Source organism: Notolepis coatsorum (assembly GCF_963971535.1).
Source record: "Notolepis coatsorum genome assembly, chromosome: 9".
Classification (NCBI taxonomy): domain Eukaryota; kingdom Metazoa; phylum Chordata; class Actinopteri; order Aulopiformes; family Paralepididae; genus Notolepis; species Notolepis coatsorum.
The window spans coordinates 149,121,714-149,138,243 of NC_140173.1; the positions used below are offsets into that span (position 1 = coordinate 149,121,714).

At 45.7% G+C, this 16,530-nt stretch overlaps 2 protein-coding genes across 3 annotated transcripts in view; both read right to left on the bottom strand.

The window, feature by feature from the left end:
* The window catches only part of nid1a (nidogen 1a), a 114,713-nt gene that overhangs the window by 95,939 nt on the left and 2,244 nt on the right, over positions 1 to 16,530 (bottom strand). The gene's annotated exons all lie outside the window — the stretch shown is intronic.
* Positions 7,168 to 10,476, bottom strand: LOC311234118 (cell surface glycoprotein MUC18-like; the record flags this gene model as incomplete). Its single annotated transcript, XM_084321234.1, has 2 exons — positions 7,168 to 7,481; positions 8,373 to 10,476. The coding sequence occupies 2 exons, from the start codon at positions 10,474 to 10,476 to the stop codon at positions 7,168 to 7,170; spliced, it is 2,418 nt and encodes an 805-aa protein (XP_084177360.1).

The window sequence follows — 16,530 nt, forward strand, 5'->3', positions numbered from 1 at the left end:
AATTCATCGTGACATTTATGACATACACGACATACAGATAGACAGTACTGTTACATCCAGACATTTATGACATACAAGATATACAAATATACAGTACTGTTTAAGAGACAGAGATCATAAAAGAAAGTATATACATTCAAGGGGGGAAGAAACTGTACATTGGGTGGGTGGGTGGGTGGGGGGGGGGGGGGGGGGTTTGGGAACATTGGGTGGGTGTGTGGGTGGGTGGGTGGGTGGGTGGGTGGGGGGTGGGGGGTTACGACATTGGGTGTGTGGGTGGGGGTTGGGGGGTTTGGACATTGGGTGGGTGGGGTGGGGTGGGGGAACACATGTAAGGCTGGTAAGAACAGAAGAGAAAAAATAGAAAAGAGCCGGCTACCCTCAAAGAAAACGCACACTCATAAAAAGAGACGTGTTGGAATAACAGTTGGTGTTGTCCCTGAACAAACACATAGAAATGTGCTATATAAGGCAAAACAGGCATTTACTGTATAATGTTCATAGCAACATACGTTGTGCATTTTTTACACATGATAAACATACATATACATAGTGTTTGGGGGACTGCTGTTTCCGGGGGGGGGGGGGGGGGGGGGGGGGTTCACATGCCTCAAGTTTCAAGTTTCAAGTTTCTTAAATAGTTGTCATACAGAAGTACAGAATACTTTCATACAAAATGCTTCTTACTGTTACGCTCCAGAGACTGTGCTAGACAAGATAGTATCAAATAACATAGTATAGCATGTAATTTAGAAGAAGAAAATGAGGTCACAGTGTTCGGTATAGACATATGTACAATGTTCTGAGTTACCATATAATATACAATACTATGCAGTGTACACTAATGTACAGTACTAATAGTGCAAAGCAGAAATGGGATGAGGTACAATTTACAGTAAGGTGTACGAGTTGTAGTGCAATCCTTCATCAATAAATATAAAGTGTGGGGAGTGGGTGCTACAGTGTGTTTGTTTAAAGTGGGTGTGCTATAAAGTGTGTGGAGTGGGTGCTACAGTGTGTTTGTTTAAAGTGAGTGTGTGCGTGTGGATGTGTGTGCTATGTGCGTTTGGTGGTTGTTGTTGTGTAGTGTTCATTGTTCGTTTAGCAGCCTGATGGCCTGGGGATAGAAGCTTCTTCTGAGTCTCTCTGTGCTCGCCTTGAGACTCCGGTATCGCTTGCCTGACCGCAGCAGTTCAAAGAGGCAGTTGTTCGGGTGACTGGAGTCTTTAATGATTCTCTTAGCCTTGCCCTTGCAACGCTTGTTGTAAATGTTCTGGAGGGTGGGAAGCCCCCCTCCAATTGTGCGTTCGGCTGAACGTGTCACTCTTTGTAGTCTGCTTCGGTCTTGTGCAGTGCTATTCCCAAACCAGGAGGTGATGTTGCCGGTCAAGATGCTCTCTATTGTACATGAGTAGAAGTTCTTAAGGATCTTCTGACTGACTTGGAACTTCCTTAGGCGCCTGAGGAAGTAGAGGCGTTGTCGTGCCTTCTTCACAACACTGTCAATGTGTGTGGTCCATGTCAAGTCCTCGGATATGTGGGCTCCGAGGTACTTAAAGCTGTTGACTCTCTCAACCGGTGCCCCGTCGATGCTGAGGGGGCTGTAGTCCTTGACCCCCCCTGTAGTCCTTGCCTTCGAGCAACACTGTACTTATTGTACTTATTTTATGCCTATTCTTATGTCTGCACGTTCTACGTTGCACTACTTGTATTGTCTTTCATACCTATTCTTATGTCTGCACTTTATTATGCATGGCTTTTATTCTGTCAACTGTGTGCTGATGTTCATTTTATACTATTTGCTGTGGAGCACTTTGAGCTGCAGTCCATGTGTGAAAGGTGCTATATAGATAGAGTTGTTATTATTTATTATTATTATTATATTATAAAAAAAATGTATGCATTGAAATGTCTGTAAGTCTCGACGACATTGAAAACGAGGGTGACCTCAATTGTCCTTTTCGAGAATAAATAAAGGTTTGAATTCAGATTCAAATTGTTCATTGGCTATATTTATTGTAACGTATCATATAACCGATAACCGCGTACAGACCCTCGTCGTCTGCACCTTTGTTTACACTGTTTATTTCTTTCCTCATATTTTTATATTCAGATCTTTCGACTATTACCCTGCCCATACCTGTAGCTCCCCTCCCCCTTCCCCCATGCTGCTATGATGCCTGAATTCCCCCCAAGGGGATCAAGGAAGGAATATCTCACCTTATCTTACACCGTATGCCGAGACATATTTAGCATTCGTACATGTGGTTTCGGGCACAACATAACCTGTGGCTATTTCAACTAGGGATGCTCGATATTGGCTTTTTTACTGATACCGATATTCCGATATTGTCCAACTCTTAATTTCCGATACCGATATCAACCAATACCGATATATGCAGGGTTTCCCCATCCAAAAAACGGAATAATTTCAGGTAACTAATAATGTCACTGGATATATATATACTGTATAACAAATATTGTTATTGTTTTTATTTATTTTTAAACCGATACCGATATTTTCCGATATCACATTTTACTGCCGATATCGGCCGATAATATCGGTCGGCCAATAATATCGGACATCCCTAATTTCAACGCATCTCTTTTTAGAGCGCAGTCATACTCCGCGAGCGTCTCTGTCTCCTCCGCTTCCTGCCGGACCGGGATCGAAAAAACGGGAGCACTATTCCTGGGTCCGGCCGCTTCCTGTCCTCGCCCCTGACCGGTGGCCAAGCCCCAGAGATCCCACAGATTCCATCTTCATTAGAGGAGCTTCCTGCCAAAAGGCGGCCGTTTGAGCTGAGAAAACGACGAGTGACCCTGATATGACGACGGGGGTTATTTCGAGAGATCTTAGGAGGAATGAGTTTGTGGAGTGTTTCCTCTCTGACTGTTGTTTGTGCGGTCGGTGGGTGCGGTGGTTTTTGGCGCTGGAATCAGGGTTTACTTACCCAGACTTATTCTTGGGACCGGTTTCGGTGGTTATTGTTGTTTAAGGAATGGCTTTTTGTTTGGACAATTACATCATGATGTATGGATGAATAATACTGCACTGCTGTGGTGCTGCGGTCAGGCGAGCGCTACCGGAGTCTAATGGCCGGCACAGAGAGACTCAGAAGGAGCTTCTATCCCCATGCCATCAGGATGCTCCTGAAGGATTTGCACCACCTCTTCTACCTCAGTTTGCATTGCATTTTGTACATTTTGTACATTTTAGTTTTGTATATTGTATATTTTGTATAGTGTTTGGTCTTTTACTCTTTTACTGTATGAAGCACAATCTCAGGAGGGTCATACAGAACCAAGCATTTCACTGTAATGTAGTACATGTACCTTATATGTGACAAATAAAACTTGAAACTTGAACTTGCTGTACTTGCCCTCTGTTGGTTTTGGGTGAGTAATAAGCCCAGCAGATGATGACTTTTCAGTGTGTGTGTGTGTGTGTGTGTGTGTGTGTGTGTGTGTGTGTGTGTGTGTGTGTGTGTGTGTGTGTGTGTGTGTGTGTGTGTGTGTGTGTGTGTGTGTGTGTGTGTGTGTGTGTCACAGCTAGGCTACAGATGTAAACTTCTAGTTTTTTTTTTATCTTTGGCAGCCCCCTAGGGCATGTGCCAAAAGGAAGGCCAAGCAGTTAGCAAGGTAGGCCTACTGCTCAGTATCAGCTATTATAGGCAGCCGCTCAATTTGGAGGAGGCGTTGTTTCCTTTACCCATGATTCGTGTCCGATGTGTCCGACAACTAGTTCAGCCATACTGTATGTAACAGCGTTCTGCCGTCCATGCACTTTGTAACTGGCTGTTCTTTCATACTTTCTGACTGCACTGGCAGTGTTTATGTCCTTTGTATGGACATTTGTATTGTCCCCAGGCCATCAGGCTGCTAAACGAACAATAAACACTATGCAACAACCATCAAATGCACACAGCACACACACCCACACGCACACACTCACTTAAACAAACAAACACACTGCAGCACCCACTCTCCACACTTTAGATCACACAAACACACTTTATATTTATTGATAAAGGATTTGCACTACAACTCGTACACCTACTGTAAATTGTACCTAAATTGCACCTCATCCCATTTCTGCTTTGCACTATATAGTATTGTATATTAGTACACTGCACAGTATTGTATATTATATGGTAACTCAGTTACGTCTATTCTGCATCGAACATTGTACATATGTCTAAACTGAACACTGTGACCTCATTTTTTTTTTACTTCTAATTTACATGCTATACTATGTTATTTTATTTCATACTTATCTTGTCTTGCACAGTCTCTGGAGCGTAACAGTAAGAAGCATTTTGTATAAAAGTATTCTGTACTTCTGTATGACAACTATTAAAGAAACTTGAAACTTGAATGAGGCGTCCTTGTACTTCTGTTCATGTGGACATAAATAAACATTTCAAATGTGTGTGTGTGTGTGTGTGTGTGTGTGTGTGTGGAGAGGGGGTTCCAACAGGGCAAGAATGAATTTAGGGAAAACACTGTTCTGTATGTAACCTCTAGGGCTGACCCCGATTAGTCAAATAGACGACTAATCGATCGAAAGGAGCCGTAGTCGACTGCCAACCTCTTAAAACAAACAAAAAAGATAATAATTTTTTACTTTTTTTTTTATATCATTCTTTCCAAAAGCAAAGAGGCCTAGAAGCGTGGCTAACGCTAATGGCGCACATACCAGAGAGGCTAATTTCTGCCAATCAAAGTCGACTATACAAATCCTTAGTCGGGAGGGGGCGACTGGGTGGCGTAGTGGAGATTGCGCTCGTCACCAATGCAAGAGGCTGCGGTCTCGACTCCCGGAGTCAGCATTGCCTGCGGCTTGGGCCAGTCGTCATACTATCTCAATTGGCAGAGGTAGCGGGTGGAAAGTCGATGGGTGGGGATTGGACGTTGTGGACAGCGACTCCTACAGGTCGGTTTGGTGACGCCTGTACAGCAGAGACAGGAAGTATCGGGGGCAGTGTGAGCCTCCCACGCGTTACTCCTCGCCACTGAGAGTCTGCGCTGTCTGGTGAAAAGATGCGACAGGCTGCCTCCTCGTGTACACATGATGCAAGGCTTCTATCCTCACTACAGCCGACCAGTGGGAGGCATAGTCTAGCAACGTTCAAGACAGGGGGGGGGGAGAATTGAAGGGGAGAATTGGCAACACGAAATTGGGATGGGAGGAAAATTTAAAAATAAGGAGAAAAAGTGGATCAAATTAATTTTTTTAAATCCTTAGTCGGTGTGCGGGCCGGGGCTCCACTCCACTGGTCAAATTACTTACTTGTGAGTAGTACGTCCGTTGATAAAGAAAAGCAATGCCCACAGCCGCTCCGTGTATAGTAAAGATATTCAAATGGTTTATTTGCAAAGTCTTTCTTTACAGAAGTGGTCCTAAATCTACTTTCCTAAATATTCTTGTCACTCATGCACATAAGAAAACTGTATTTTCCCAGTCTCCAAATTCACCGCCGACTCCACACAGGAAAATTCCTTCGTAGTGTTCCTTCCTTCGTTGTTGAGTCCATCCTTTCGGTCCCGTCCGCCTGTAGCTGTTCCGCAACCGTTCCTACTTCCGGGGTAGGCCTGATTGGCCCCGACAGGCACGTGACCCGCCGCGGCCACGCCCCGCGGCAGCTCCAAGAGCAAGCGCGCTACTGCTGGAGTTCGCTTCGCCTTTCACATCGCTGCCGTTGGCGAAAGCAGACAAATGAATGACTAATTCGGTCAGAAATAACGTAACTAATAACGTTAGTAAGCACTGCTTATATGCTTATTATGTCTGCGGGGTACAGTAAACGTTTCTCCCGGTACATTCTGAAGAGCACACCGCTGTATGTTGGAGAACCAGCGGGCTGTATGTGCCAGAACCAGCGGTCTTATTATGTCTGCGGGGTACAGTAAACGTTTCTCCCGGTACATTCTGAAGAGCACACCGCTGTATGTTGGAGAACCAGCGGGCTGTATGTTGGAGAACCAGCGGTCTTCCTCACTCGAGTGAGACTAAAGCCGTGCACTGCACAGTCTCTAACAGTGTAACAGTAAGAAGCATTTTGGATATTTCTGTACTTCTGTATGACAACAATGTATGCCTTTCAAATGTTAAATGATTAAATGATACACAGCGAAATCTACGCTCTCGCCTCTCATCCTGCTCTCATCCTGCTTTCGCCAACGGCAGCGATGTGAAAGGCGAAGCGAACTCCAGCAGTAGCGCGCTTGCTCCTGGGGCTGCCGCGGGGCGTGGCCGCGGCGGGTCACGTGCCTGTCGGGGCCAATCAGGCCTACCCCGGAAGTAGGAACGGTTGCGGAACAGCTACAGGCGTCCCGTCCAGTCTGGTCGAAGATGCAACTGACCCAGAGAAAATCGTGGCTATATATAGAGACCCAACTGTTCTAGAAGGTTGGGTTATGACATCATACAGTGACATCACGAATGTTCCAGAACGTTCTATCATGATGTCATACTGTGGTTCTAGAATGTTCTATGTTCTAGAAATTCTATTATGACATCACCACAACGCTCTAGAAGGTTCTAGGTTACAGAATGCCCTATTATGACAAATACGACGGTTCAATGACTTTATTTAAATCCGATCAATATTAAACATTCATGTAATACAATAACCGAAATATATATAGCTTTGGCTCGTACACAGATAAATCATAACATTCCCATAAATCATATCCTTCTATTTGAAATAATAATAATAATAATAATAATAATAATAATAATAATAATAATAATAATAATAATAATAATAATAATAATAATAATAATAATAATAATAATAATAATAATAATAATAATAATAATAATAATAATAATAATAACCAAAACACTCATATGGCCTTTACACCGGCCCCTAATTGTGTCTACACAATTACTAAACAAATAACCTGGTCAGGTGAGGGTTCATTATAGCTGGCCATTCTTCTTCAAAAGTCCATATTTCCGTCTTCTGGACATTCCTTGTCACAAAATAACAAAATCTTCAAGTCGATCCACAATCCACTTCACTCCAGAGTTTGCCATGGTGGTGTCTTGGAAAGGTGGGGTGAATCAAACACCACTCATGTTGTCTTCTCTTTCTTTTACGATACACCCACCAACTACTAAAAACCAAGGAGCCCAACCAAACTCGGTGCCAGAGGTCACTAGTACATGGCCCACCGTAGGAGGGCGGTCTTTACCACCGCCTCATGCAGCTTCTTCTTCACGAAGATCTCGAGCTCTGCTTCTTTTATATTCCCCACAGTGAGGTTGGTCTTCCCCAGGCTTGCCTTGAAGATCTCCATCTGTGTCGGTACCCCAGACTGTGTAAGCGAAGCATTCAGCTTCTGTCTCTTGCGGTACAGCATCCGCAGAGTGCTTCTAAGCTCCAGAATCCAACCGACTGCCTTCTGGAGACGGTTCCAATTGGAGTCTAACCACTCGGTCAGAACGTCTTCCTCAGTTTGTGAGGCCCGTTCTGTTATGGTGAGATTAGAATTTGATCTAGGGAGAACATCTATTCGAAAACGGACACACAAGTCGATTCCAGCTTTGGTTACCCCTGCCCAATAAATGCCTGTGTCATGAAGGGACACCTCCTCTATGGTTACGCCAAAAACGCTAGGTTTGCGAAAAAGGGTGACGCGTTTTCCAAAGTTAGCGTGTGGGCTGTCCAAAAATACTTTTTTTTTTACTCTCTTTTGGTCCTCTCCACATTCCCCCGGGAATGCCTCATACAATGGCCAGCTGTACCCTCCCCCTCCGGAAAAACATATCACAGTTGTGTTTGCATTGTCCTGCACACATATAAACAGGGTAGGCTGGCCCGTAATATGAGTACCATACCCCATCTAGATTGAAAGCACATTGTTCCTTCTCCCTACAGGTGACAGTGTGTAGTGCCTGAGTGGCTGGAAGGAGAGCACAACACAGAGAAAGCACTGCCACGCTTTTCAATGTCAATGGGTTTTCGTGGTTACTTTGGGGCAGGTAGGGACCCGCACGGTTACAGACTGGGGGCATGATAAGGAAGTGGTAGAAGAGGCCTGTAGTCAGCACTGCCCCTGTAATGGCTAGGATGAGCCGAGTTAGCACCCTATTGGATATGTAAAGGGTTGGTTCTTCAGTTTCTGGACTCTTATATTCTTGGTCACGTGGTTGTGGTGTCTGGATCTCGAGGTCATGGTTCATTATTATGGGCGTTTGTCTTATCATCACCGTCGAAGGTAGGTTTGCTTAGGGTAAGGTCAGGGTAATGTTGGGAAAGCAGTTCTAGTTCGTCAAGTTTTGCGAGGGTTAGGGGGATTGCTGCCAGGAAGATGACGGCCATAGTCACACATAGTGGCTTAGTCAGTGGTTTGGACCATACCCGTGCCCTTGTTGATCGCCCCTCTTTCCCCCATAGCCCGTGTGAGATAGAGGGTTGGGACTGTGTCCCCTTGTAGAGGGGTTGGTAGATCTTCATGGAGCCGGAGTGGTGATTTGGTGGTTGCCAGCCCCGGTGCGGGTTCGTCAGGGTTTCTTGAGCCTTTCCACCGGCGGACGTGTGAGAGGTGGACCCACGTTGATCTCTCCTGGACTCGGATGGAAGTGGGGGTGGTTAGCAAGACCTGGTAGGGACCTTTCCAACGGACTTCGGCCAACGACTTCCTTTCGAAAGCTTTGATGAAGACGAGGTCTCCAGGTTCTACTGCGTTTTCAGGATCAGGGTTGGGGTCAAATGACCTCTGAGTTAAGATCAGCATCTCCTGTTTTCCTGACCGTCCACAGGGGATCTTGCCCTTCTTATGGAGGAAGTATAGCACACTGCCTAGGATGGCTATCAGCAGGATGTAGAGGATGATCACCATAATGATGACCCCGCTGCCCTCCGCTGGCGAGTGAGCGGTTGAAGTGACCTGCATGGCAATGGCTTTGATGTTGAAAGCCTTGACCTCTGACCCCATGTCGTTGGAAGCGTTGCAGAGGGCGCTGACATCCGAGGTAACTTTGACTGACACCACGCTTTTAGCCGTGTGCTCATTGGCCCTGCTCAGCACCTCGTGCCAGCCAACATAACACTGACTACCAGCGACACTCCAGGAGATGGTGGGCAGCGGGTTGCCGTGGGCCTCACAGCTCAGGTTGACCAGCTTCCCTGCTGCCTCTTCCAGCTCCACCTCCCTCTCCTCGTCCTTCAGCTGCGGAGCACCCTGAACGATGATGTGTACAGAGCCAGTGGTGCGCAGGGTCGGCAGCGAGGGAACCGTGATCTCACACACATACTCCCCCGACGTGTCGTATGTGGCATCTTGCAGGAACAGCATGTGGCCTTGGCCCACCTGTTCCCCGTCCTTGGACCAGACTGTGGAGGACTCCAAGGAGGACAGGGCGTTGCAGGTGAGAGTCAGACTCTCTCCTTTGAACATGATCTCTGAGTCCTTAGGCACCACAGCAGCTGGGTCCAGGTAGTGCACGGTGAGCTGCATCTCTGCGGTGACCTCTGTGTCTAGAGAGCGACACTGGTAGAGCCCGCTGTTGCTGCGGCTCACTCCGGTCAGAACCAGAACGTCCTCGCCTTCATCAAATTGCAGATCGGGCTCTTGTTCTCTGGTGAAACTGAAAATGAGTGGTGGGGGCGGGTTGCCGTCTCCCTGGCAACGAAGGTCCACGGTGTCCCCCTCTTTGACCAGGCCCTGGGGGGACTCCTTCCAGAGCTTCAACACGGTTGTAGGGTAGTGAACGGTGATGTTAATCACGTTGGACCTGGCTGTCCTGGCTGTGGTCCTGGGGACGTAGTAGCTGACCTCGCAGGTGAAGTGGGCGTCCACGTCCTCCCTGGTCACCTTGTACTGCAGCTCGCTCTCCACCGTGTACAAGCCACTGGACTGGCTCACCACGGTCACCACGTTCACAGATCCTTGTTTAGGCAGCAGGGGAAGGTCATCTCTGTACCAGGTGATGTTGGGTTTGTGGAACCCATTCCGCGCCTCACATGACGCAACCTTTGACGGCACCTCATTGGTCACAGAGATTCCAGTTAAGACGCCCTCGATCACGGGTCCCTCTGGGGGACCAAACACCTTCAGGTGAGTCTTGCCCTCTTCATTGCCAGCGGCCAGGCTGTTGACCTGACAGAAGAACTCTCTCTCGTCCGCCAGCTGGACGTCCTGGATGGTCAGTAGCGTTCCCTGGTCGGCTGGTGTCACCATGATGCGTCCGCTGTAGTCCGTCTCCACGTCCACCATCTGCAGGTTTTTGTCACTGTAGTAGATCCGTATCCGTGAGTGGCTAGAAGGAGGTCTCATGAACCACTGTATCCAGAAGGAGCTGGGTGTCTGGGGGGTGAACTCATACTGACAGAGGATCTCTACTGGTTCTCCCAGCAGTGTCTCCACACTTTCCTCCATGGTGACCTGCACCTTGGCCCACACATTCCAGCTCAGGGAACAAAGAAGGAACGTCAATATAACCAACTTCTCTAGGAAAGCCATGTTGTTGTTGCTTCTCTCCCGCCGTCCTCCCGTTAAAATATTTCCCCGTATTTTCCAGTTTTTTTTATTTATACAAAATGGCTGCAATTCCCCTCTGTGACGACAGGTGGCAGCAGTGTAGGCAGCAGTTTTCCCAGTCTCCAAATTCACCGCCGACTCCACACAGGAAAATTCCTTCGTAGTGTTCCTTCCTTCGTTGTTGAGTCCATCCTTTCGGTCCCGTCCAGTCTGGTCGAAGATGCAACTGACCCAGAGAAAATCGTGGCTATATATAGAGACCCAACTGTTCTAGAAGGTTCGGTTATGACATCATACAGTGACATCACAAATGTTCCAGAACGTTCTATCATGATGTCATACTGTGGTTCTAGAATGTTCCATGTTCTAGAAAATCTATTATGACATCACCACAACGCTCTAGAAGGTTCTAGGTTCCAGAATGCCCTATTATGACAAATACGACGGTTCAATGACTTTATCTAAATCCGATCAATATTAAACATTCATGTAATACAATAACCGAAATATATATAGCTTTGGCTCGTACACAGATAAATCATAACATTCCCATAAATCATATCCTTCTATTTGAAATAATAATAATAATAATAATAATAATAATAATAATAATAATAATAATAATAATAATAATAATAATAATAATAATAATAATAATAATAATAATAATAATAATAATAATAATAATAATAATAATAATAATAATAATAATAATAATAATAATAATAACCAAAACACTCATATGGCCTTTACAGTCGGGGACAGGCCTAGTGACCTCCAGACATGTAATACAGGTACTAACCACTGGGCAGCAGCAGGATCCTGCCACTGAGCGAACACACAGCACTTCCAGAATACAACGATCACATTAATTTTCCGGAGCAGACATTGAAATCCAAAAGGCCTTTTCGAGTGATTACTATTAGGGATGCACCGATCCGATATTGATATCGGATATCGGCCCCGATATGACTAAAATAGCTAGATCGGGTATCGGAGACCATTTTAAATATATATTTTTTTTAAAGACTTTTTTATGGATTTTTCTTATTTCATTTTAATAATAAATAACAATTCAGTACATTTATATCTATGTGTTAATTTGTTACATTTTATTTCACTAAGTTAGGAAAGTAATGTTTTTTTAAGTCAAGCCTGATGTTGCCTTGCACAAAAGAACGATCCCAGTCTCTTCCACACACTGAAGAGTGTATCAGTACTATGTATGGAATTGATTAATTGAACAATGGGTATCGGATCGGTACTCTGTATCGGCCGATACCCAAAGCCCAGGTATCCGTATCGGGACTGAAAAAGTCGGATCGGTGCATCCCTAATTACTATTATAGCCGGTGTGTGTTTTTATTTTCCTCTTCCTCCCTGCAGACGTGACTGGTGTCTTGTGGCTCGCTCGCTCGCTCGCTCCAGAGACAGGACGGTTCCCCCCAGAGGGCACAGACAGTTCAGGGCAGGCTGGTGAGTCTGCAGGAAGGAATTCTGCAGGCCGCTCTCTCGACCGCGGCGGGGAAATATGCGATCGTGGCGAGTGATGTACGACTAATTGGTCGTCCGTGACTTCACAAAAAAAGAAGAAAAAAAGAAACTCCCAGTCTGCCTGCTGTCATAATAAGAGATTAATTGGTAACTTTCAGCTACGAGGCTGATTATTAAAGCAGAACGGTGTCCTGACTCGACAGTTCTTTTTGTTTACCCGCCGCACACAGCAATCTGGGTAATAGCTCGTATCACGTTTTAAGGTCTTATTCGGGATAACCTGTTTTACGTGCATCTTCATCATAATAATAATAATTCATTTATTTTATATAGCGCTTCTCAATGAGCCGAAGTCTCTGAGAATAGGCAAAAGAAAAACAAAGAAACATAGAACCACAGGGAAACAAGGAACAATATGAATGCGCAAGAACATAGAGCTACGAGTAACAGACAAGTACAGGAGCCAGTAGGGGAGGGAGGCAGTCGGGAGGGGAGTAAGGGAAACCGAGGGGGGGGGGGAGGAGGGGCAGGAGAGGAGAGAAGGTAGGGCAGGGGAAAAGGGGGGTGATAGGTTGGAGGAGGGTGGTTATGGGTAGGGAAGGTTAAATGCTTCATATCACCCTTACAATATTCCTGGTAGATATAGAGAGAATATTCTGAATATTACCATGGAAGCTGAGTTTATACAGGCCTATAGTGTCCTGGTTAATATTAATAAAGCGCAGCAATCTCATTCAGGTTTCTCACAACTGGGATAAAAGAACTTATCCTAATTATTGCAAATGGGATACGGTGTTTACATGCGCATCCACCTCAAAAACAGAACGTGTGTATCCTCGAATAATAACACCTCAAAACAGAACGTGTGTATCCTCGAATAATAACACCTCAAAACAGAACGTGTGTATCCTCGAATAATAACACCTCAAAACAGAACGTGTGTGTCCTCGAATAATAACACCTCAAAACAGAACGTGTGTATCCTCGAATAATAACACCTCAAAACAGAACGTGTGTGTCCTCGAATAATAACACCTCAAAACAGAACGTGTGTATCCTCGAATAATAACACCTCAAAACAGAACGTGTGTATCCTCGAATAATAACACCTCAAAACAGAACGTGTGTATCCTCGGATAATAACAGCATATTGTTGTGTATGTAAATGCGCTCACTGATAGTAGCTGAGGTTTAGAGTTTGTAAACTCTAAAACTCACTCCTGAGTTAAATACCCTCCCCTCGGTGTAAACTCACTCCTGAGTTAAATACCCCCCCCTCGGTGTAAACTCACTCCTGAGTTAAATACCCTCCCCTTGGTGTAAACTCACTCCTGAGTTAAATACCCTCCCCTCGGTGTAAACTCACTCCTGAGTTAAATACCCTCCCCTCTGTGTAAACTCACTCCTGAGTTAAATACCCTCCCCTCTGTGTAAACTCACTCCTGAGTTAAATACCCCCCCTTGGTGTAAACTCACTCCTGAGTTAAATACCCTCCCCCTTGGTGTAAACTCACTCCTGAGTTAAATACCCCCTCCCCTCGGTGTAAACTCACTCCTGAGTTAAATACCCTCCCCTCGGTGTAAACTCACTCCTGAGTTAAATACCCTCCACGTAACCCTTTCACTGCCACTCTGCCAAAGGGTTAACCCTTCCACTGCGACAATACAGAAGGTTAACCCTTACACTGCCACACGACAAAGGAAGGCTAACCTTCTGTAGTGTGGTAGTGAAAGGGTTAATGCGAGTCCTCGATCTGGGAAAACATCACTCGTGCCCATCTCCAGCTTCTACCTAGTGCCCACTGTTACATCTGCACGAGATGCACACTATTTCTGCAAAACCCATAATACTAACTTGTTAAAGGGGCCGTTCACCCAAACAATCCTAAAAAACATATCTCCCCCCCCCCCCCTTACTCAGAGTAATATCTATCCATCCGGATAGTTTCGGTGTGATTTGCTTAGTTTTGACGACATTATGACGCCACTTCAGTAACAACTGAAGTAGAAAGAAGTAGAAGTAGAAAGCTATCTGGCTGCACGTTAGCCTATAGCTTAGCACAATGAATGGAAGCGGACATGACCGGGTAGCCTTCGGGAGAGGTGTTAGTTGGACAATGGCTAGGCTACCCGGTCATGTCCGCTTCCATTCATTGTGCTAAGCTAGGCTAACATGCAGCCAGATAGCTTTCTACTGAACGCACAGAGGAGAGGAAACTGGTATCTATCTTCTTGTCTCTCTCTGGAGAAGACGGTAAGCTAATTTCCCAAAATGTTGGGAGTTTTCCTTTAAGTAAAGGAACTGTGTACTTCTTCCACCACTGCCAGGAACTAGTTAGTAGCGGTGGGCGCGGCCATAGACGCGGCGCCCAAGGGACCGACTCCAGCCGCGTACATGTCTGTACGGGGCGGCCGAGTGACAGCATACATGTCTGTACGGCGCGGCTGAGTGACCGCTCCTACCAAGTGTCATGGAGAGGGACCCTGTCGGACACTCGCCCCCCTGCAGACGGGTGTCCCCCAGGGCTCGGTCATAGGACCCCTTCTCTTCTCCCTCTACACTAACTCACCGGGTAACATTATCACGTCTCATGGCTTCTCGTATCATTGTTATGCCGACGATACTCAACTCTTCTTCTCCTTACCTCCCTCAGATATCCACGTCTCTGAGCAGAGAGTTTGTCTGTCTGACATCTCCGCCTGGATGTCGACCAACCACCTCAAACTGAACCTAAGCAAAAACAGAATTGCTCCACCTGCCGGCCAAATCCTCCCCCTTGACCGACCTTTCCATCACAGTCGAGAATGCAGCTGTGACCGCGTCGCCGACCGCCAAGAGCCTTGGTGTTGTCCTCGACGACCAGTTGAACTTCTCTGCTCACATCGCAGCGGCAACCAGAACCTGCAGATTCCTCCTGAGCAATGTCAGAAGGATCCACCCCTTCCTGACAAAAGAAGCCACCCAACTCCTTGTCCAATCAACAGTCATCTCCCGCCTCGACTACTGAAACGCACTGCTCGCTGGCCTCCCGGCCACTGCCACCAAGCCTCTTCAACTCATTCAGAACGCAGCGGCCCGCCTGATCTCAAACCTACCGAAGTCGGCCCATGTCACCCCACTTCTTAGGGACCTGCACTGGCTCCCCATTGCTGCACGTATCCGCTTCAAGGCCCTCGACCTGGCATACCGTGCAGCAAAGGGAACCGCTCCCGCCTACCTCCGGTCAATGGTCTCCAACTACACACCCTCAAGACCCTTACGCTCTGCATCTTCTGGCCGCCTCAGACCTACTCCTATCCAAGTTCCGGGAGGGTCATCAAGGAGAAGCCACCTATTCTCCGTCCTTGCCCCACAATGGTGGAATGAACTACCCACCCCAGTTAGGACAGCCGAAACCCGTCCAATCTTTCGCCGTCGACTAAAGACGCACTTCTTCAACCATTATCTGAAATATATATATTTTTTTAAAGATATCTAACCATAACTAACCTTACTGTCATGCACTTGTCCTAATAAACTAACCTACACTGTAGCACTCAACACTTTGATGAACATTGTTACTCAGCTGATAGAGTTGTGCCCTTCCTGATGACTTGTTGTACAGAACTTGTAAGTCGCTTTGGATAAAAGCGTCAGCTAAATGACTAAATGTAAATGTAAAATGTAAATATTTATGGTTGTTCGAGATAAATAAAGATCAAATCAAATCAAAGTCTGTACGGGTCGGCCGACAGTATAGGCCTCCTAGAAATGTAAGATAAGATAAGATATTCCTTTATTGATCCCCTTGGGGAAATTCAGGCATCATAGCAGCATGTGGTTGGGGGAGGGGGGGTACAGACAGTAAAAAAGCAGTGTAAACAAAACAATATAACAAATCAATATAATTAACTCTGGACATGTGCATATGGGTAACAAGGTGCGAGATGAGGGTATGAATGCCCTCTCAGTTATATTTCCCCGACAATAAATAGTTACAATCTAATAATCCAATCATCTAAATCTAATCTAATATATAATCTGGAATAAATAAAAAACGAAATGCTAAATATATGCAATACATAACATACATTACATTTTACATTTACATTTAGTCATTTAGCTGAACTCTTTTATCCAAAGCCACTTACAAGTTCTGTACGACAAGTCATCAGGAAGGGCACAACTCTATCAGCTGAGTAACAATGTTCATCAAACAGTGTTGAAACGTGGGTGCTGCAGTGTTGAGTGCATAGAGACATATGAATAATATGAATCTTCCTTGCCTATACTTCCTACTATACTAATATTATTAGTATAGTAGGAAGTAGTATAGGCAAGGAAGATTCATTAGTGGAAGAGTGCATGGATAAATGTATGCACTGATGGCAGGTTGAGACACTTTGATAAAAGGCATCATCCACTGAATGGCTTATGTCATGTCAGGACAATAACACAATACAATAACACTGGCATCTTCACTCATAACATACAGGAAACCCTTCAGGGTACAGTAAGTGTTGAGTTCCATGGGTTTCAAAGGAAATACTTTTTTTGTGCGG